The following is a 23,097-nucleotide window of genomic DNA, read 5'->3' as shown; positions in this document are numbered from 1 at the left end:
TCTTTTTAAAACAGTTTTTAGAATAGCAAAAAATATCATTTGTTTGAAAATAATAAAAAATACAGAAAAAATTTATATTCAATGTATCTAAATTATCTATTTAAAGTTAAAATTCTCTCGAATGTATTGGCCTGCCTGTTTTTATCTTCATTCATTCTTGTTATGTAGCTACTACGAAAAATCAAATTTTGCAAAAAGAATAACAGCAAATATACTGTTGCTAATAGAAAATAAAAATTTTCAATTTAACATAAAAAGTAAATTAAATAATTTTTTTTTAAAAAAAGTTTTTGATTTCGCTCCATGTTTTGAAACCCAATATTACCAAAAGTAAAACGCATAGAAAAGAAAAAAATTTTTTTAATATAAATAGTGTATTTTTCCATCCCCAAAAAAAGACTATATTTATTTATTTTAATAAAAATAAAAAGGTGTAAGTTTTGAATAAATTTTTTTCTCTTTTTTATAAAAATATTGTGGTCCTGAAAAGGACCGATTGTTTTTGTAAAAAAAAGTTGGCTTTTAAATGTCAATAATTTAAGCACGTTCTCCACGAATACGTCTGGCCAATTGGATATCCTTGGGCATGATGGTGACACGCTTGGCATGGATGGCACACAAGTTGGTATCTTCGAAGAGACCGACCAAGTAGGCTTCGCTAGCTTCTTGCAAGGCCATGACAGCAGAGCTCTGGAAACGCAAGTCAGTCTTGAAATCTTGGGCAATTTCACGAACCAAACGTTGGAAAGGCAATTTGCGGATCAACAACTCAGTACTCTTCTGGTAGCGACGGATTTCACGCAAAGCAACGGTACCAGGGCGGAAACGATGTGGCTTCTTAACACCACCGGTGGCTGGTGCGCTCTTACGAGCAGCTTTGGTAGCCAATTGCTTACGAGGGGCTTTGCCACCAGTAGATTTACGGGCAGTTTGCTTAGTACGAGCCATTTTTCACTAGAGGTTTTTAGTTCACTTCACGATATGCACACAAACACTGTTAACACTGTAATAGTTGCCTTACGCATATATTCTTTTATTTCCCATATCTTTCCGTATTTCATTTATAATATATTCTTATAATTAGTGTAGATACTTACTCTAGCTATCATAGATATTCTCTAGAGATGTATTCTAATAACATTAATTAATTATTAAAATAATAGATTAATCAATACGTTGAATGACAAAGGTACAAAGTCCAGCCCATTCATATTCTTATTATTCCTAAGGTAGTAATCCTTTAAAGTAAATTCGACACCCCCGGATAAAAAGGTAAAAACCGGGATTTAAAATCCTAAAACTAATTTAAAACCTACTTAAATGCTACTAGAAAACAAACAAGAATAATCCATCAAAAAAAAAAAATAAAACTATTTACAAAACTATTTACAAACAAAACATAAAACAAAATAAAATATAACTAAAACAAAACAAACAATCCATCTTACTATTTACATATTCACAAAACAAATCAAATGCTACCAGGTAGCCACTGGTCCACTTTATAAACCGGATCTTCAAAGTCCATTCTCCCAAATCTCCTATGGTAGAACATAAGTCTACCATGCTCATCAAACAGCATATTGTTTTCGGCCATATGTCCAAGGCACGTAGGAGGAAGGACCCTTTCGGCATTTCTAAGGCTGTCGAAATCCCGGCGCGAGAGGCTCATCTCCCGGACAATCGCATTTGGGTGCGCGGCATAACCCTGCAGGTGTTTCAGCGCAACGTTCACCATGAAGGCGTCCACTCTGGGCAATCTAGCGTCGCCATATACCTCTCTATTCGGGGTATTCCTATACTGCCCCTGGGTTTCCACCTTCGTTCTCATATCAAGAGAATACCGCAACATCTTCCTCTCGAATATCCTTATCCTCTCCATTTGTGCCGATGATATGGAGCTCCATACCAGGAAAGAATAGGCCAATGTGGGTCTAACAACTTGTTTATAAATGGTGAGCTTAATCTTCCTACTCAGTCCTCCTTTCCTCCTCAGTAACGATGCGTAGGCGTGGAAAGCAGCCTTCGCCTTATCCAAAAGGTAATCGACATGACGCGTGAATGTCATATCCTCCTGGAAAATCACACCCAAATACTTCAAGGATCCATAATTTACGATAGTATCGCCTCCAATCTTAATGTTGGGGACGTACGACCTGGCGTTCTTGTACAAATTCCGCTTCCTCCCTCGGAATACCATTGTCCGGCACTTCTGGACATTCAGGCCAAGTCTCCATGTCTCAAAATACCCTTGTAGAGTGTCAAGGTATTCCTCCAGGTTCCTAGCGGCCCGCTTGGCCCTGGCATGTGTCGATGCGACAAGTATGTCGTCCGCATAGATGAGAAGAAGTTCCCCATTAGTCGGCTCCGGTATATCTGCCAGATAAACATTATAGAGAACCGGTCCTAGGACAGATCCCTGCGGTACTCCAGCTCTGATTCTCTGTGTGGCAGACTTCGAATCAGCTACCACAACGCTGAAGGATCTCTCCCTGAGATAGTCCTCTACAATGTCTATAAGGGAATCTTGAAAGCCGAATGTCCTCATCTTTCGGACTATGCCCTCCTGCCAGACCGAGTCGAAGGCCCTCTCAAAGTCCAAGCTGGCCGCTATCGTTACACACCGGTTGTTGAATCCCTCCACAACCCTACTTGTGAGGGCCGTCAGGGCGTGTGTAGTGGAGGTAGATCTCCTGAACCCAAACTGCGATCCTATCAGCATCCCAGCTTCCTCAATGTGGCAATTCATCTCCTGTAGGATGAAAATTTCAAAGAGCTTCGAGATTGACGAGAGCAGGGATATCGGTCTGTAGCTCGCTGGCGATGTCGGATCCTTTCCCGGTTTCAACACAGGGACCACCTTTGCCATCTTCCATGCCCTGGGGAAGTATCCAAGGTTCAGGCAGTGGTTGAAGACAATCGCTAAGAATCGCCATACCCTAGCGTCAGTCCTGCGGAGCACATAGTTCGGAATGCCGTCCTCTCCCGAGCTCTTTTTGTTGTTCATGGTGCGGAGGACAGACCCAATTTCCGCTGGTTTTATAATCCTGAAAGAACCCTCCACAGTCGTGGAGGCATCCGCCAAGTTTCCATCACGGAACTCAATCCTCGGTGTGTACATGTCCCGAACATCATTCAATGCTCCAGGGTTCATGACTCCTTGTTGGATCTTCGCCAACTCACGCGCAACAGCATTCGCCTTTTCCTCGTCAGATGTGGTGCATCGCCCGTCTTCCTGGATAAGATCACAGATTTTACTCCGTCTCCCAGCGGCCCTTATACTTTTCAGCTTGCTGAACATTTCACTGTTCGGCCTAATATTATCAAGCATTTGCATGTAATTCTGGTCCTCAAAACGAGCAATACGCTGGGCAATTATGTTCCCCAAGTTCCTTATGGTAGCCCCAAGGGTTGATGATTCCTACTGGTCCATAATCCGGAAACGTCGCCTTCTCAGGGTTTTCTTTTTGTGGATGAGTTCCAATATGTCCTCTGGCAATTTTCTCAGGGTTCCCTTATGTGGCCTAATCTTGTCGATGCTTTCACTCATGGCCTCGGAAAAGGCTCTATCCATTGCCTCGATCGCCCCATCGATTTCTGCAACAGTCGCATTACTGGCAATCGGCAATTCGCATCTGTCCAGGGCCGCAGCAAGCCTTTCATTAAATCGTCGCATTCTTAAGCTTCTAAAATCGAAGATCTCTGTGGGCTGACTCCTTTCAAAAACCATTTCGCCAATCTCAAGGACGACGGCCCTGTGGTCCGAGTCGTAATCCAGCGTCTCAAGTCCCCTATGAGACCGCGAAACATCCGTCGGTTGAATCCCATTAGTCTTCAAGAAGAAGTCGATGTACGAGCTAGACATAGCAGTCCTCCTCGAGGGCCCCTCTGTCTTCAGCAACGACATGGTTGGTGTCATCCTAAGCCACTCATGCAGACGGCGGCCACTCACGTTCTGGACAGCATCCCCCCAATCTGGATGCCTAGAGTTGAGATCACCACCAATTATCGCCTCCGTGGAGCCTACTAGATCTGCCAATCTATCCAGTGCTTGTATGTCAAGAGCATCCTGTGGCCTACTATACAATGAGGCAAAGAGAACATAGCCCTCGGGCGTCGAAGCCCTAACCAGTGTACCCTGTAAGCCGCCGAGATCGCAAATACACCTCTCAGCCTTAATGCCAGTCTTTATAAATATGGCCGTACCGCCGCCTCTAATGGCAGTCGTCCTATATTGTATGTGACAGTCGTAGCCCTCTAGTCCAAATACATGCCTCTCCGTGAGGCCATGCTCAGCTATCATCAAGACATCCGGTTTCTGCTGCTTCACGAAAATCTGAAGATAGTGTCTCTTATGTCGAGACACTATTGAGTTGACATTTATAAAGACTGTCTTAAAACTGGGCATCAAGGCGCATCGATAACAATAGCCCGTAGAGCGCACGGGTTCTCTCTTCATCGGTTCTAAGTTGGCAATATGTATCAGCATACGTCCCAATCTTCTTAACGCAGGTCATCAGATCGCCGCCAAGGAGTCGTCTGCACTCGCCATCAAAGTGGGCCAGGGCCCCGTCAATGCCTCCAGATGGACTCTTCCGAGTCGTAGCTGTCGATGTAGATGCATCTCCACGCATCCCACGGGCCATATCGGCGTACGAACCACCTCTGCCATCAATGGGAGGAGGAGGGACAGTAAAGTCGCTGGTCGTTTTCATGGGAGCAGCCCCCTTACCTGCTCTCCTTCGGAGTATTTCCTTGCGTTTCGGACAGTCTTTGGAGCTTGCCACATGTCCGTCAGCCTTACAATTGACACAGTGATCTGGGACTCCAACGGTCCTCACTATTCGTCCAGTAGAAGGCTCGGTAGCCACATTCTCCTCCGTGTTCAGGTCCCTTTCCGGGATATCGCAGTTGTCCGGACCATGTGAACCACCGCATTTAACACATCGAAACGCCATCTTACAATTCAGGGAAATGTGATCAAATCGTTGGCAATTCCTGCATTGGGTTAAGCCTCCCGCCTTATTCCTCCTTATACTCACGCGGCAATGCAGTATGTACTGCAGCTTCTTAAAACCACCGAAGTCGGACCCGTTTCCTAATTGGACGATCCAGCGATCTCCTTCCAATCTTATTATCTTGAGCACATCCAGACTGAGGCCACAGCCTGCAAGAAACTGTCTAAGATCCTCCACATCGTACGTGCCCGAGAGGCCCCGTATCATAAGGGAGAATGGTCTAAGTTCCCTTGGCGTAAAAGTGAAGAAATTAAGACCTATGTTCGTTAAGAACTCTTTTGCCTTCGCATGGTCTTCCATCTTACTAAGATGTAGACCGACCAAGTTCCTGTTTATCAGCCTAATGCTGAATAGGGAGTGACCCAAATGTCTAGCTGGCCTATCCGTCATATCCTTAGGATTACTACCATATACCCTAATCACAGGTGGGCTGGACTTACCTTTTCCTCTCGGCTGAGCAATGTTTGGCTGATGTCCTGGATTTCCTCCGCCAGTGGTCAATCGTCCCTGTGTATCGCCAGGGACAGTTGTCTTCCGTATAGCGCCTTTGCTGGGGGCTGCTGCTGATGTTATTTTGTCTGTAGTTGCTGTTGCTGATGTAACTTTGTTTGTTGTTTCTGTTGGTGTATCTTTGTTGGTTCCCGCTACTTCGTTTCCATTTGCCTTGACCCACATTTCTCTCGGCTTTACCAACGGTCTTCTGGCATCCTTCATCGCTGTGTCAAAGCCTTCGGCTGCTTTGACCGACATTTGTTTTTCTCTCTGGAGTGAGTACTCATTAACGACGTCCATGTCATCATCACCTCTAGCTGCAGTATATCTGACGTCATGGTCATTGTTGCCCCTGATTACGCCAGGGCTAGGTGTTTGATTTTGAACATTGCTCTGTATGAGTGAGCGCAGTTCAGCCAACTCATTAGCAAGTTGACGCTTCTCTTTCTCGAGCCTCTCAATGGTTTCCATAAACTGTGACGTGATTAAGTCAATACGGAAGTCCTCGTATTGCGAATGACTGCCACTTCCACTGCCATTCTTCTTCTTCTTTTTGCGTTTGCGCCTTTTGTCACTGGCGGACGCGCCTCCATCAGACGTACAGGTGTCCTGAACTGCCTTTTTGGATGCATTAGATGTCGAAGCATCCATCTTGTCTTGATAATGAGCGGAGCCCAGCGCCTGCTCGCTCAATATTCCATAATAGTTTGATTCAGCCATTAAGGTGCGATTATGGTCAGTACCATCTCTGACCAAACTGACAATTTCTTTTGGCGCACATAGGTGCTGTGCGCCGGTATTGTTTCCAAACTCCACCTCCTTCTCCACTTGTTAGCACAGTAAAAACGAATATAAAGATTGCTATGCACTTCTCACTTTTTTAAGTGATGTACAAAACTTTTGGTGACTACTATCACTTCTCAATTTCCAGAGTGAGTAGCGAAAAATGTCCAAAAATGCAATGTGCTTACTATGCACTTCACAAAATCACAATTAAGAGTCACTTTCAAAAAGCACTTCAGATTAAAATTTGTATTCAAACTTCCGCTTTCCAAACTTATGTGTTCACACCACGAGTTCTCAACACAGAAATAGTTGCCTTACGGAGCGATTCCCGATATTTATAGAAAAAATTTGGCGGGCTACAGTTTCCAATAAGGGTGTGTGCTGCGTATATGCTTCAACATTTGTATCTGTACACACGAAGTGTATACGAACAACCCCGAAGATAGATCGAAGCGTATGTGTATGTAGTAAATTCAGAGCGGATTTTGTATAAATATGAGGTATCGCAGCATGGTAAGTATTAGTTCTTGTGCATAACTTGTGAAGTGAATTTAATTTAAAAAGTGAAAAAATGACTGGTCGTGGTAAAGGTGGCGCTAAACGTCATCGTAAAGTGTTGCGTGATAACATCCAAGGTATCACCAAGCCTGCAATCAGACGTTTGGCTCGTCGTGGCGGTGTAAAGCGTATCTCTGGATTGATTTACGAAGAAACCCGTGGTGTCCTGAAGGTGTTTTTGGAAAACGTTATTCGTGATGCTGTCACCTACACTGAACACGCTAAGCGTAAAACCGTCACCGCTATGGGTGTCGTCTACGCTTTGAAGAGACAAGGCCGCACTTTGTACGGTTTCGGCGGTTAAACATTATCTTGACGCTATTTTGGAGAAAATTTTAAAAACTTTAAAACTAAAACAATCGGTCCTTTTCAGGACCACAAAACATATTTAAAAAGAGATATTTCTTGTTATAAATTTTTACTAAAAAAAAATACATAAAACTTATTTGAAAATAAATATTACCATTTTTCAATTTGCCGTCGGCCAAAATGTAGCTTCTATAATATACATACATACATGACGAAACTAAAATCGACGCCATTAGAACAATACGATGAAACGATGGTATACAACACTAAAAAGCATACATACACACAGATACCAAAATGCACGCATATACTACCATTAAATGTTTCCTTTGCTTGGAGCTGCTAACTTTGTGACAAATGTACGAAGAGGGACGATCGTAGATACTTCGTTTCGATGTTTTGTTATTACATATGCCAATTTTTCTCAGCATCAGAAAATGAACAATGATTACCATGTGATATTCAAATGTAAAATAAATAGTTTTTACAGTACCCTAATGGTAACATTGATCCTATTAAATGCCGATAATCTTGAGTAGGGTCGATAAAACTAAATTCTTATTATGTTAATGTATCCAAAAAGGCGAAATGTTGATGCATGATAATTGATAACTGATAATTATGACATGTATATTAAAAGACCTGCAATAGTCGATAAGATGTAAACATATTTGAAAATGTTTACCTATAAACAATAGATGGCAGATTTTTTTTGTATTTACACCTAAAACAGGATTGTTTAAGGAAATTTCGAATAACGAAATTGCTAGCAAATTACCAAATCCACTGAAAAAAAAAATCGACCAAAAAATATTTTTTTTTAAATTTAACTACAATTAAAATTTTATTTATTATTTAAAACTATTTTTTAAGTAAATTTTCTTGATAAAATAAGGTTTGATATAGTTTTTTCTCTTTTAAAAAAATTTTTGTCGTCCTGAAAAGGACGGATTGTTGTTGTTGATTTATACGATGGCCTGTATTTACATTTTTTCTTTGATGCTCGTAGATAATTTAAGCCTTCTTTTCGGTCTTCTTGGGCAAGAGAACAGCTTGAATGTTTGGCAATACACCACCTTGAGCAATGGTGACACCGGACAGCAATTTGTTCAATTCTTCGTCATTACGGATAGCCAATTGCAAGTGACGGGGGATAATTCTTGTCTTCTTGTTGTCACGAGCAGCGTTGCCAGCCAATTCAAGAACTTCAGCGGCCAAATACTCCATGACAGCAGCCAAGTAAACTGGAGCTCCGGCACCAACACGTTCAGCATAGTTGCCTTTGCGCAACAAACGATGGATACGACCGACGGGGAATTGAAGACCAGCACGGTTGGAACGGGACTTTGCCTTTCCCTTAACTTTGCCACCTTTACCACGACCAGACATTTTTAGTTATTTTTTTTAATTCACTTCACTTAGCACTGAAACACAAATGATATTAGTTCGCAGCATGAACTGCAGTATTTATACTTTCGGATCCAACGTGTAGCTAAATTTAGAGGGTTGTTTTCGTAAACATAGCGACTGTTTTCGTCTACCTGAATATCTTGTGCATGAAATGGTTTAAATATTCCGAGTAAGCCATCAAACACACAAAATCGTGAACAGTGTTAAAAGTGTTTGTGTGACTTAAAAAAAAACCAAGTGAAAATGCCTCCAAAAGCCAGTGGTAAAGCAGCAAAGAAGCAATAGTCGTTGAGTGGCAGATCGTAGACTCAAGACACGAACTTGATTTGGCGAAAAGTGATTTTTATAAAGAGCACAAAAGAAATATAAAAAGCCTACAGTGGTTTGAACATTTTTGTGGGCCACTGACCAGTGACTGTGGCGTTGAAATGGAAGGTCAGCCTGAGAAAAGGGATGACGAAGAAGAAGAAGAAATTGAAGAAGCAGAGAAGCCAAAGAATGAGACGGTCAACGAGGTCATCCAAAAAATGGAAGAGGCTAGTCGCAAGCGAAGAAAGAAGAAGTCTGATAGCGACATTTACGAGAGCCTAAAGATGGGATGCTTGGTGGAAGAGCTCAAAGCAGCGAATGCACGCCTTGAGAAGAATGCCCGCAGAAGTGAGGCTGTGATTTCTGCCCTGCGAAAGGAAGTGGCCGAACTAAAAATGGCCAGAGCAAAGCAATGTTTTTGTAATGCTTCTGATGGTCGAGTGATTGTTGCCCAGGCTACAAAGGGCATGAATTCACATATTGCTTCAGCTAGTGCCCACACTACAAAGGGCATAGCTGCTGGCAATTCAGCTGATGATGGCGTCCATATCTCAGTCGAGGATATGGATACGAATGATTTGTCGGCCGGGGTAGCCGAAAACCCCGGCACTGCGTTGAACGATGGAGCCTTCTCCCTGGTAAAGGCCAAGCGAATTCCGAAAGAGAAGAAGAAGAATGAAGAGACGCTCCCGTTGAGAGATGTTGCGCAACCTGCAAAGACTGGTGCTATACCGAAGATACCGGCAGTGAAGAAGAACGCTGTCCCCCCAGCTGTGAAGACCCCTGCTACGGGCCAACCGGCCACAGCGGATAGAGAAGACAATGGAACCATGCCTGCGTTTATGGTTTATGATGTAGGTGTAAGAGAGTTGTGTACGATTGTGTCAAGATCCCTGAACACGAAGAACTTCACCATCAGATTGGTAAGAAAGGGTTGCATAAGTTTGAGGGTAAGGGGTATAAATTCCTTTGAGAAGATTAAGAGTATGTTGAAGGAGAGGCGGTATAAATTCACCACCCATACGCCTAGGGATTTGTTGCCCTATTCAGTTGTTATTGAGGGACTTTCTGGCGAGTTTTCTAAGGAAGAGGTTGAGGAGTGTTTGGGTGGCCTTGGGTTCCCGGTTGATGTTCGGGGTTTGGTTAACCTCTCGGGGAACTTATGGCTTCTTAGGGTGGGCAGGTCCACCGATTTGGGTCTCCTCTATGGGGTGAAAAGGATGTTGCATTGCAGGGTCACTTTCCGTAGGGACAGGGCCCGTGATCCCGTCCAATGTTATAATTGCCAAAGGTATGGCCATGTGTCCGGCAACTGCGGTTTGCCATTTCGCTGCTGTAAATGCAGCCAGCCACATGAACGCGGGGCGTGTCCGGTTCCGCCCAAGGATTTGGAAGGGAAGGAGGTTACCGATCCGGGGACGGGAAGGGTTACGAGGTATGAGGTGGTGCCAGTGAGTTGCGTGAATTGTGGTGTTGAGGGCCATACTGCTGGCTCGAGGGAATGTCCCATTCGTGTAAGAATGGTTGCCAGGATGGCAGAGAAGAGAGAGGAGATCAGGAATAGGGATATGTCTAGGTCGAATAGGGTGAGAGGACTTTCCTACGCGTCCGCTGCACGGCCAAGCGCGCGCTCGGCACCGTCTGGTGCCCCCACATCCGCCGGCGGTGCGGATATCTTTGCGGACTGTCAGCGAATATTGGGCGGCGACTTCGTTTCAGTTTTCGCTAGGATGAGGGAATTTGCACCAAGGTATGCAGGCCTTGTTAGGGAGCATGGTGAGTCGGGGGCCATTACGGCCTTCTTGCGCTTCCTCTGCGATGTGTAGTTTATTTAAGTGTGTTTTTCTGAACATCAACTCTTGTGTGTCCTTACGCAGGAGACATTTTTTGAAGATTTTTGTTGACGACCATGGACCTGATGTGATTTTGTTGGCGGAACATAAGCTTTCCAGTAGGCACCGCTTTGAATTGGAGGGATATGATGTTTTCAGACAGGATAGACAGTCACGCGGCGGTGGCACTGCGGTACTTGTGCGGAGTTCTTTTCGCAGTGAGAGGATACATATTCGGACAGGAGGCATAGAATCCTGCGCTGCGAGGGTTTTTACGAGGGATGGCGGTTCAGTTGCCTTTGTTTCGCTTTATCTTCGTCCTGGTGAACCCTTGATACCATCGGATTTGGAGTCGATTATGGAGCTGCACGAGTCTGGCGAGGTTGTGGTTGGAGCAGACCTCAATGCTAAACACCCGTCCTGGGGTGGCACGGAGGTGGACCCCAGGGGAGGGCGGCTGGCCAGGTTTTTACTTGACTACCCTGATTTCGCGACGTGCCGGTGCGATAGACCGACGAGACCGAATGCATCCGGGGGGACTTACATAGACTTCTTTTTGTTGACTCCTGGTGTTCCACTCACGGGCGATGGGGGATTGTCGAGAGCATTTGATTTCGAGTCAGATCATAGGGCGATCCAGGTGACTCTAGGTATAGGGCGACTTGAGATAAGGAATCCCAGGACTTTCCTCGATTTTAGCAGAATGCATGTCCGTCGCTACAGGGCTCGTCTGGGTGAGGGGCTGTCGCCTATTTCTCTTCCGGTAGACAGGAACGTGACTACACGGGAGATTGATGATTGTGTTGAGGGACTTGGAATGGTATTTCGCTCCGCGATCGAGGCTTCGGTCCCTAGGGTTCCCGTGGAGAGGACAAGGATGTTCTTACCGGGCTGGATTCTCAGGCTCATTTATGAGCGTAGGGCCCTATGTCGGGCGCTGCGCGGATCGGCTGATCCAGAGCGCCGCGGGCTTTTGCGCACTGACATCAGACACCTGTCTAGGGTGATTCGCGAGTCCATTGACTCCTTCGAACGGGACCGCATGAGCCGCCGACTTGGACGTATTAGGATCGATGGTCGATCATACTCTCAGGTCAAGAGGGCCGCGGGCCTATCCAATAGGGAACCTATTGGAGACCTGACGTCCTCTGACGGGAGTGTATTGACTGATGATCTTTCCAAGGCGGAGGCTATTGCGGACCATGTTCAAGTCGATTTGGTGACGGGCTTTCCCCCGTCTGACGGCGAGTTCGAAAGACAGGTCCATGGGGTTGCAGATGATCTTGTTGATGCGTCTCCCCTGGTTGAATTTTCTGGTTCGTTCCCTGCTAACGGCACTGCTGTGGCCGATAGGTCCTTGTGGGAAGATGGTCTTTTTGTAAAACCATCTTGCATTGGTTCGGCCCTTTCCTCTTGGTCGTCCAAGAGGTCCTCCGGTGTTGATGGAGTCCCGGATATTGCGCTCAAGAGAGCCGGCAATGTGATTTTCACTTTTCTGTGCGTCTTGTTTAACCACTGCCTGAATTTGGGGTATTTTCCTCCCGCCTGGAAGACCGCTGTAGTTGTTCCGATACCGAAACCGGGATCTGATCGGCGAGATCGCTCTGGCTATAGGCCTGTTTCTCTTTTGTCGACGTTTGGGAGACTCTTTGAGTCGTTCATTTTGAGGAGGATTGCCAGGGTCGTTGAAGACAGAGGTATTCTGCCGGATGGTCAGTTTGGTTTCAGGCCGGACCATTCCACCACACACGCTTTAGGCGTTTTCACAAGCTACGTGGCTAGGGGATTTGATAGGAAGTACGGGACGATTGCGGTAGGCCTTGACATTTCCAAGGCCTTTGATTCCGTTTGGCACGACGGCCTGCTTTTTAAGCTTAGGGGCCTTGGATTTGGCAGACAGGTATGTAGGGTGGTCGCAAGCTTTCTCCACGGTCGGAGTTTTTGTGTAAGGGTAGGTGAGCAATCTTCTTCAGATCGGCCAGTTCGATCTGGCGTCCCCCAAGGCTCCATCCTCGGGCCGATGTTGTACAATTTGTTTGTCCATGACATTCCAACCCCTCCTTCAGGTGGCATGCTGCTGGCGTACGCGGATGACGTCATGTTGGCCTTCTCTGGCCCCAGGGCTTCTATTGTTAACAGGAATGTTAACATGTTTTTGGGTGAGTTGTGTGGTTATTTCACTAGATGGAGGCTTAGGCTAAACCCGGCGAAATGCTCCGCTATGGTTTTTAGGGGCAGGACTGGCACCACTTATCCTAATTTTCGACGATACGTTCCCGTGGTCCGCATCGGGGTTGATGACGTGGCAATTACTGGCACGATTAAGTATCTGGGGGTCGTTTTTGACTCCAGACTGGAATTCCGTAATCATGTTGATTACGCGCTGGACAGGGCGAGGAGGGTCTATTTCGGCTATCACCGCCTGTTTCGGATGAGGAGGGGTCTATCGTCGGCCGTGAAGCTCTTGATTTATCGTCAAGTGATCAGACCGGTGGTTTCATATGCCTTTCCGATATGGTTCGGCATATCTTCGGCGCAGATGGAGAGGGTCAGGGCTTGGGAGAGGCGGGCTTTGCGCTCGTGCTTGGGGCTGCGGACGATAGTTAGGAGGGATGGTTCGGTTAGTCGCCCTTCGTGTAGGGCGATATATGATGGAGCGGGGACTCCCCGTATCGACGTATGGATGGTGCGGGGCGCCATTGAATTTCTGGGACGATGCGGCGATGTGGGCAATGGGATGGTGTCTGACCATTTCTCCTCCAATGATGACAGGAATGCACTTCTAAACAGAACGTACTTTTCACCAGCTGCACTGCCTAGACTGAATGAGGAAAACCTCTTATATGATGGTGAAGTCCTTCTATTTTACCATAGAAGACATAACAGTTTTGATTTTCAGGACACAGTGTACGACACAACTCAGTGATCCCTGCCTTGTACATATTGTAAATAGTTATTTAGAATTACTCTAGAATTAAGATTATATTTATTCTTTCCGTATATAGTTATTTAGGTTTAAGATTTAGATTTAAGTATCATACCCCTATTTTTGGTTCTATGAAATATTTCTTTTTTGTAACTCGAGGTTAATTTTGATTTTGATTTTTGACGGAATTTGTAGTCACGGTCAAGAGCCGGCTACCGCATAATAACTTGAAGTTGTCGTACGAGGGAATTTTTTAAGTACTTTGTAAAATTTATAGATTCAATTAGATATTAGCAAAATCTCTGTAAATGAATTTGAATTTTGGAAAAAATAAACGGCTATATGAAACGCCATCAAACACACAAAATCGTGAACAGTGTTAAAAGTGTTTGTGTGACTTAAAAAAAAAACCAAGTGAAAATGCCTCCAAAAGCCAGTGGTAAAGCAGCAAAGAAGGCCGGCAAAGCCCAAAAGAACATCACTAAGGGTGACAAGACCAAGAGACGCACCAAGCGTAAGGAGAGTTATGCTATCTACATTTACAAAGTGTTGAAGCAAGTCCATCCCGATACTGGTATCTCCTCAAAGGCCATGAGCATCATGAACAGTTTCGTCAACGATATCTTTGAACGTATCGCCGCCGAAGCCTCCCGTTTGGCTCACTACAACAAGCGTTCCACCATCACCAGTCGGGAAATCCAAACTGCCGTCCGTCTATTATTGCCCGGTGAGTTGGCTAAGCACGCTGTCAGTGAAGGTACCAAAGCCGTTACTAAGTACACCAGCTCCAAGTAAATGGCATACTTATTTCGTCGTACAATATTTTCCCTACAACATCAAAGGCCCTTTTCAGGGCCACAAAATAAATTAAAAAAGAGTCTTAATTCGTTATTCAACTAAAATTAATTTATATTTACAAATTTAAAGAAAAAATATATCTACCACTCACCCTCACATTGCCCTTATTACTTTTTTAAAATAAAATATGTATACTACCCATACTCTAATATTGCCCTCCTTGCTTAGCACCATCTACATCTACAGTAATATGATCAACACATATTGCTCTTATGCTCAAACACTCGGTATGCAACGTTGTATTGATGTTCGAGTATATGTGAGCGTGTGTGTTGATACTAAATTTTTTAGGGATGTATACTAGTATGTTAGCGTGAAATGGTGTAGAGATGTATATGTGGACTTATGCGTTTGTACGCGAGATCTATGGGTAGGTATGCTCGTAAAGAATGAAATAGGTATGCTATGTGCGATTTTTGAAGGGAATATTGTACGCCACTCTCTTATTGGTTAGGTATGCTAAATGAGATTTTCTTTAACATTAAGTGATTTTCATAATTCTTAGTAATTGCTTTGGTTTATGACCCTAAGTGAAACAGTTAATCCAGTTGCGGAAAAAATCCCATTTAACATGTGATTACTTAAATTTCCTTAAAGGGTAATTTATTCCCATATTAGGTAACAATGGTATTAAAAGATTTCAACAGATGTTTTACAGCTACGAAAAGGGCTGTGATTAGCTTTTCCCTTAAAATTAACATAGTATTTATTAGGTAATTAAAAAATTGTTCGAGTCAAATTTGGTCTCTTTTTAAATTTTTTTTGTAGCCCTGAAAAGGGCTGTTAGATATACTGCTTTCGAATATCGAAAATAATCATTTTGACATGATAAGTAATTTTGCATGGAAAAATTACTTCTTAGCGGCGGTCTTCTTGGCAGCTGGCTTCTTTGCTGCGGCAGCCTTTTTGGGCTTGGCAGCGGTGGTTTTTGCCTTGGGTGCCTTTGGTTTAGTGGCTGATGCTTTGGCGGCTGTTTTTGCGGGTTTAGCTTTAACTGTACCTGTCTTTTTGGCAGTTTTAGCCTTGGCCTTTTCGGTCTTCTTCTTCTCGGCGGTCTTTTTAGCAGCGGAAGGCTTCTTTGCAGCGGCTTTCTTTTCACCGGCTGCCTTTTTGGGTGCTGCTGCCTTCTTTTTCTTATCACCGGCTGGGGCCTTCTTCTTCTTTTCAGCGCTCTTTGCTTTAGGTTCCTTCGAGGCAGATGGGGACAATTTGAATGAACCGGAGGCACCCTTACCTTTAGTTTGGATCAATTTTCCACTAGCAACAGCGCTCTTCAAGTACTTCTTGATGAATGGGGCCAATTTTACAGCATCAACTTTGTATGTGCTGGCCAAGTATTTCTTGATGGCAGGCAATGAGGAACCACCACGTTCTTTCAATGTTTTGATGGCAGCATCGACCATTTGTTGGGTTGGTGGATGGCTTGGGGCAGCGGCTTTCTTAGGTGCCTTTTTCTCAACAGCGGCGACTGGAGATGCGGTGGCTTCAACAACGGCGGCGTCAGACATGATTTCACTTATATTTTTCTTTTTAAACACACTTTAACACTTTGTAAATATACACTCACTACTGGTGTACGCTGATTGGTTGAAAATATGGTTTCAACCTTTAGACTAGTGATGGCTGGGTACATCGAAATTATGAGAAGTACATAGTAGTCAACTACGAAATTTTGCGAAACGTTGTGTGGAAGCGAATAAAAATTTTTACAAAAGTTTTCACAGAATTATTCATTTTACGATGAGATAGTAACAATTTCTTTTTATTTTTTATACAATTCTTCTAGTAGAGATATCCAGCTAATCATTAAAGAAAATCCGAGTTAATTATCTTTAAGCGTTACCGAGTTATAAGGGTTTGAGTTGAAAGTTTATAAAAATGTTATGATAAAATTGTAACTAAATTATAAAAATTTTCCAATTTTTATTGAAAATTGGTTTTTATAAAAATTTAGTATGGAATCTTGATATGTTTTCTTGAAAGAAGTGTAAAAAAAAGTGAAAATTTGGATGATTTTCATAGTGAAATAATCGATTTTATTATGTAGTCTATGACAGTTGAATTCACCATATTGGCGTATTTTCCATGAATAAAAGTTTTTCTGCAAATTAATTTGAAAGCGCTAATGTAAAAATGTTTTAGGAAAATTTTATCATAAAATATTATAGAAATGATAGATTTCTATTAAAATGCTACATAATTTGTAAAAAGTGTACGTTTGTTACGAAAAGTCTAAAATATTACGATGCTATGTTATACCAACGTCGTTGGCTATGCAAAATGTGCGGTGAGCTCTATTGCATTTATTATAAAATATTTTTTTCTATATAAAGTGGACTTGAAACTAAATAAAAAATTTAAAAATGTAAATTCTAAACAATGTATTGTTGCAATTACAAATTTAAAAAAAAATATTTTTTTTTTTGGAAATTAAACACAAATTGAAAAATGCCCTTGTCTAAGCAAGCAAATGTAGAACAGTTGCATACCGAACGAAATCTATTTCCCTTTAATAATTTAAAATATTAAAATACTATTTTATTCTTTTTAAAACAGTTTTTAGAATAGCAAAAAATATCATTTGTTTGAAAATAATAAAAAATACAGAAAAAATTTATATTCAATGTATCTAAATTATCTATTTAAAGTTAAAATTCTCTCGAATGTATTGGCCTGCCTGTTTTTATCTTCATTCATTCTTGTTATGTAGCTACTACGAAAAATCAAATTTTGCAAAAAGAATAACAGCAAATATACTGTTGCTAATAGAAAATAAAAATTTTCAATTTAACATAAAAAGTAAATTAAATAATTTTTTTTTAAAAAAAGTTTTTGATTTCGCTCCATGTTTTGAAACCCAATATTACCAAAAGTAAAACGCATAGAAAAGAAAAAAATTTTTTTAATATAAATAGTGTATTTTTCCATCCCCAAAAAAAGACTATATTTATTTATTTTAATAAAAATAAAAAGGTGTAAGTTTTGAATAAATTTTTTTCTCTTTTTTATAAAAATATTGTGGTCCTGAAAAGGACCGATTGTTTTTGTAAAAAAAAGTTGGCTTTTAAAATGTCAATAATTTAAGCACGTTCTCCACGAATACGTCTGGCCAATTGGATATCCTTGGGCATGATGGTGACACGCTTGGCATGGATGGCACACAAGTTGGTATCTTCGAAGAGACCGACCAAGTAGGCTTCGCTAGCTTCTTGCAAGGCCATGACAGCAGAGCTCTGGAAACGCAAGTCAGTCTTGAAATCTTGGGCAATTTCACGAACCAAACGTTGGAAAGGCAATTTGCGGATCAACAACTCAGTACTCTTCTGGTAGCGACGGATTTCACGCAAAGCAACGGTACCAGGGCGGAAACGATGTGGCTTCTTAACACCACCGGTGGCTGGTGCGCTCTTACGAGCAGCTTTGGTAGCCAATTGCTTACGAGGGGCTTTGCCACCAGTAGATTTACGGGCAGTTTGCTTAGTACGAGCCATTTTTCACTAGAGGTTTTTAGTTCACTTCACGATATGCACACAAACACTGTTAACACTGTAATAGTTGCCTTACGGAGCGATTCCCGATATTTATAGAAAAAATTTGGCGGGCTACAGTTTCCAATAAGGGTGTGTGCTGCGTATATGCTTCAACATTTGTATCTGTACACACGAAGTGTATACGAACAACCCCGAAGATAGATCGAAACGTATGTGTATGTAGTAAATTCAGAGCGGATTTTGTATAAATATGAGGTATCGCAGCATGGTAAGTATTAGTTCTTGTGCATAACTTGTGAAGTGAATTTAATTTAAAAAGTGAAAAAATGACTGGTCGTGGTAAAGGTGGCAAGAACCAGCTACCTGCGCTTTTGACTGCTGAATTGTGAAGCTGTTATTAACAAACAAGTGTGTTATTGTGCCGTCGGCATTTGGTTGGCCGAAGACTTAGGCAACAAACTTGATATTTTGCCGAGAAGATATTTGCTTTCGAAGACTGAAGCAACGAACCTGATTTTGGTGGCGAATTTTGAAGGACTTAAGACACAATGTCATTATTGTGTGTGTAGTCATTTTCGGTCAGAGTATAGCACTTTCTCTGCATCGAATTCTCAAAGGTGCATTGGTGTGGCTGTGTGCTCCAATCCAGGGGTCACATAGCCAGTTAACAAGATGTCAGTACGTCCGAGGGTTGAGTCCGATGAGGAGTACCCTGAGAAGCGAATGGCGATGGAGACTGACATCGTGGTTTTAAACCGCGGTGATCTGCGAGAGAAGGAAGAACTCCTGGAGACTTATGGTCGCCAAATCCAGGAATACCAGAAGAATGAAGCCAGCTATAGGCGTGTTATCGACCAGCTTACGGCCGACAACGCCAGATTTCAAGCTGAACTTGCGGAATTTCGAAAAGAGATGCGAGGCATGGCTTATGGCCAGACGATGGAGTGTGAATCTGTGTCCACAACGCCGGTGGCACAGCCCGGGCTCAATAAGCCAATGCCCGGGGGAAGTGGATGTGTGAAGGCACCGCCGGCCTCACAGGAAGAGCTATTGAAGATGACAGAGCCGATAGCCAGTACATCGCCGGAAGCTAAGAAGAATTTGGGGGCGAAATCATCCAAGAAGCCCAAACGCAAAGTCAGTGTGAGTATAGTGAGAAATGGCAGTACAACAGCAGAGCGGCAAGACGAGCCGGTCCAACAACAAAAGATGTCTGAAGAAGCAGCCGTGAAGAGAGATGATACTAGTCCTAAGATTAACGGCGGGGCAGCTAATATCAGTAATGGGTCATCTTTGGTATCTAAAGCTAGAGAGAGAGCAATGCCTGCAGTCACCATCTATGATGCAAGCGTCAAGGAAATAAGCAGTCTCCTGAGAGCAATTCTGCGTCCAGGTGAGTTTTTTATGAGTCTGGTTCGAAAGTCCATTATCTCGGTTAGAATCAAGGTCCTGGCAGGTTTCGAGACATTTAGGTCTAGGCTATTGGAAAGGGGGTATAGGTTCCATACACACACCCCTAGTGCTCTGGTTCCTCACACTGTTGTGATTGAGGGGTTGTCTTCACTGTAGGGTGAAGATTAGAAGGGACAGGAAGCTGAAGGTGACACAGTGCTTCAGATGCCAACGGTTTGGACATGTTTGGGATGCCCCGCCGTTGTGTGAAATGTGGACAGGACCATGAATCATCTGAGTGCACTGTGCCTCCAAGGGGTGAGGAGGTTCCGGTTGATGTGTTGGATGCTTCTACGGGCGAAGTACTTAGGAAGGCGACGAAGGAGGTGAGTTGTGTCAACTGTGGTGTGGTTGGGCACTCTGCTGGTTACGTGCAGTGTCCGAAGCGCGTGGAGTTCCTTGGGAGGCTGAACGAACGAAGGGAGGAGGCCCGTGCGAGGGGCCAGGCGCGTTCTTCTCGTTTGGCTGATATTCGGGCTGGTGTTTCGTATGCGGCTGCAATTGGGGGGCGCCCTGTAGGGACGACATCTGGTCTTCGCGCTACCCGGCCCACTGTGACTGCGCCGTCTGATGCTGGCATGATGGCGGATTGCAGGGACATCTTGGGTGGGGATTTCCTGGGGATCTTCAGGGTTTTGAAGGAGTTTGGACCGTCGTATCGTCGGTTGAGGGAGGAGAAAGGTAGAGATGCTGCTTTTGCAGCACTCTTAGAAAGATTCTGTGATGATTAGTCCCCTTAAATGTATATTCCTGAACGTAAACTCTCTTATCTCTCTGGATAAGAGACATTACCTCAGGAACTTCATTAGGGGTCAAAAGCCTGATGTTCTTCTTCTGGCAGAACACATGCTTTCTGACCGTCACAGGGTCGAGTTCGACGGGTATACTATGTATAGACAGCATAGGTCGGTAGGTAGAGGAGGCGGAACCGCTGTGCTTGTGCGCGAGACTTGCGGTCACGATTTTATTCCCCTTCGGCTGGAGGGCGTTGAGGGCTGTGCGGTGAGGTTGCGGCGGAGTAATGGCTCATCGATTTCCTTTGTTTCCTTATACCTTGCTCCTTCAGCGGGGTTTGATGTATCAGCGCTGGATCCTGTGGTACGGCTGGCGGATGAAGGTGAGGTTGTAGTGGGATGTGATCTCAATGCTAGGCACCCCCTCTGGGGTGATGTGATGCGTAATCGGAAGGGCAATTTGCTGGCTGCGTTCTTGATGGAAAGGGCGGCTTTTTGTGTTGTTCCGTCCGACAGGCCATCGAGGCCCAATGGAGTATCGGGGTCATATATAGACTTCTTCCTCAGGACACAGGGAGTCTCCTTGGCAGGTGGCGATGGTATGTGTAGGGCGCTCGACTTTGAGTCAGATCATAGGGCGGTCGCTATTGAACTTAGATTGGGCAATCTGATGAGGGTGGAAGGTCGCACCTTTATGGACTTCGAGAGGATGGATGTTAGGCGATTTAGGCGTGAGCTCGAGGCGAGTTTGAGGGATTCTGCTCTTCCGGTGGACCGGAATGTTGGGCCCCGTGAGGTCGACTTGTGTGTAAGGGATCTGGACTCTGCGTTTTGTAGTGCTATTGGAGCTGCTGTTCCGAAGGTCCGGATTAAACGCAGAATGCTGGGTGAACTTCCACCTAGGATTATGCATTTTATCCGTGAGAGAAAGAGGCTTCGGGCTGTTTTGCGCAGATGTCCTGAACCGGACAGGGCTCGTGTTCTGAGGGCTGATGTGCGGAATTTAGGATGCATAATAGGCGACTTGATAAGGTTGTTTGAGGGTGATCGGGCTAGGCGTTATCTTGAGGGCATTCGTGTGGATGCTAGGTCCTATAGTCGTGTGAGGAGGGCCGCTGGGTTGTCGGCTGGGAATCCTATCGGGGCCCTGGATGGGGCAGATGGTGCGCCGGTTCAGGATGATACGGCTAGGGCGGACCTTCTGGCTGATTATGTGGGGAGTTCCTTCGGATTTGAGGGAGATTCTATTGATATCCCCCTACGCAATCTTGTTGCTGGGGCGGCGGAGGCGGCGATTGATGAATCCCCTCTTGTGGAATTCTCCACTTCCTTTTCGGCTGATGGTCGTACTGTTCACGACAGATCCCTCTGGAAGGATGGGGGATTTATTGACTGTGGTGCAATTGCTTTGGCTATTTCCCGCAGGCCCTCGAAGAGATCGTGTGGCCTTGATGGGATTCCGGATGTGGCATTGAAGAGGGCTGGTGATGTGGTGCACTCTTTCCTGGTTGTGCTATTCAACCATTGTCTCAACGTGGGGTATTTTCCAACTGCCTGGAAGAGGGCGATGGTTGTCCCTATTTTGAAGCCGGGCTCCGACCCGGCTCGTTGTTCCAGTTACAGGCCGGTGTCACTCCTCTCTGTTTTTGGCAAATTATTTGAGTCCTTTCTGCTCGCTAGGATCACAGATTTCATTGAGGATAGGGGAGTCCTGAAGAACTTCCAGTTTGGCTTTCGGTCGGGGCACTCAGCCACACATGCACTCGCGGTTTTTGCGAATTATGTGACTGAGGGTCTCGCCCGGGGACGTGGCACGATTGCGGTCGGACTCGACTTCGCGAAGGCGTTTGACACTGTCTGGCATGACGGTGTCATCTACAAGCTTCGATCAATCGGGATTGATCGTCGGATTTGTAGACTGGTGGCGAGCTTCCTGACGGGTAGGACCTTCAGGGTGAGGGTGGATAGAGGACTCTCTTCGGAGAGACAGGTGATCGCTGGAGTTCCTCAGGGGTCCCTACTTGGACCGATTTTGTTTAATATTTTTGTCCACGATGTTCCGGATCCGCCTCCTGGTGGCCTCTTGTTGGCATATGCCGATGATGTACTTCTTGCTTTTTCTGGGGTAAGGGCGTCTACTGTGGGTGATGCGATGAACTCCTTCTTGGAGGAACTCCACCACTACTATATGAGATGGAGACTTAGGTTGAATGTGGGTAAGTGCTCGGCACTGGTGGTAAGAGGGAGACCGGGGGTAACGTTCCCTAATTTTAGGAGATACAGACCCCGCCTCTCAATTGGGGGCGAGGATATCTCCGTGGCGGATACGATGAAATACCTGGGGGTGGTATTCGACTCTCGTTTCACTTTTGCGAGACATGTTGATCATGTTCTGGATAGGGCGAATAGGGCGTATTTTGCATATGGTGGTCTTTTACGGATGCGGGGTGGTCTATCTCAAGAGGTTCGCCTTCTTATATATAGACAGGTGGTCAGGCCGGTGTTGGCGCATGCATTCCCCGTGTGGTATGACATATCGTCGTGTCAGATGGAGAGGTTTAGGGCCTGGGAGAGGCGTGTCCTATGGCGTTGTTTGGGCCTTAGGGCTGTCGCCGATGGGAATGGCATCTTCAGATATCCGGCGTCAAGGGTTGTTTATGACAAGTATGGGGATCGAAGGATAGATGTGTTCCTTATGGGCTGTGCCCTTGATTTTATAGAAAAATGCCAGGACCTTGATAATGGACTTGTTGCAGACTCTGTGTGCCGAATTGTGGACCTAGACTTCGTTCTCAGGAAAAAACATCTTCCGACTGCTGCTCTGCCCGCACTCAAAGAGGCAGGGCATTTATATGTTGATGGGCGTCTCCTCTTCTATCATCGGAGAGCTGACTCTTATGGTCTAAGGGACTTGGTCTATGA

The 23,097-nt window shown here is 44.6% G+C and overlaps 3 protein-coding genes across 3 annotated transcripts in view; 1 reads left to right on the top strand and 2 right to left on the bottom strand.

The window, feature by feature from the left end:
• Positions 1-23,097, bottom strand: part of LOC131995567 (uncharacterized) — a 446,417-nt gene that overhangs the window by 146,377 nt on the left and 276,943 nt on the right. The gene's annotated exons all lie outside the window — the stretch shown is intronic.
• On the bottom strand, positions 8,123-8,570 carry LOC131995599 (histone H2A). The gene has a single exon (XM_059364368.1). The coding sequence runs from the start codon at positions 8,550-8,552 to the stop codon at positions 8,178-8,180; it is 375 nt and encodes a 124-aa protein (XP_059220351.1). The 5' UTR covers positions 8,553-8,570; the 3' UTR covers positions 8,123-8,177.
• On the top strand, positions 14,061-14,435 carry LOC131995603 (histone H2B.1/H2B.2). The gene has a single exon (XM_059364371.1). The coding sequence runs from the start codon at positions 14,061-14,063 to the stop codon at positions 14,433-14,435; it is 375 nt and encodes a 124-aa protein (XP_059220354.1).

This window comes from Stomoxys calcitrans, chromosome 3, assembly GCF_963082655.1.
Source record: "Stomoxys calcitrans chromosome 3, idStoCalc2.1, whole genome shotgun sequence".
NCBI lineage: Eukaryota > Metazoa > Arthropoda > Insecta > Diptera > Muscidae > Stomoxys > Stomoxys calcitrans.
The sequence above is the reverse complement of the archived record's forward strand: the minus strand, read 5'-3'. Positions and strand labels throughout refer to the sequence as shown.

Excerpts from the sequence above, each read along its gene's own strand:
- LOC131995603 (XM_059364371.1), top strand. The coding sequence starts at position 14,061 with ATGCCTCCAAAAGCCAGTGGTAAAGCAGCAAAGAAGGCCGGCAAAGCC.
- LOC131995599 (XM_059364368.1), bottom strand. The coding sequence starts at position 8,552 with ATGTCTGGTCGTGGTAAAGGTGGCAAAGTTAAGGGAAAGGCAAAGTCC.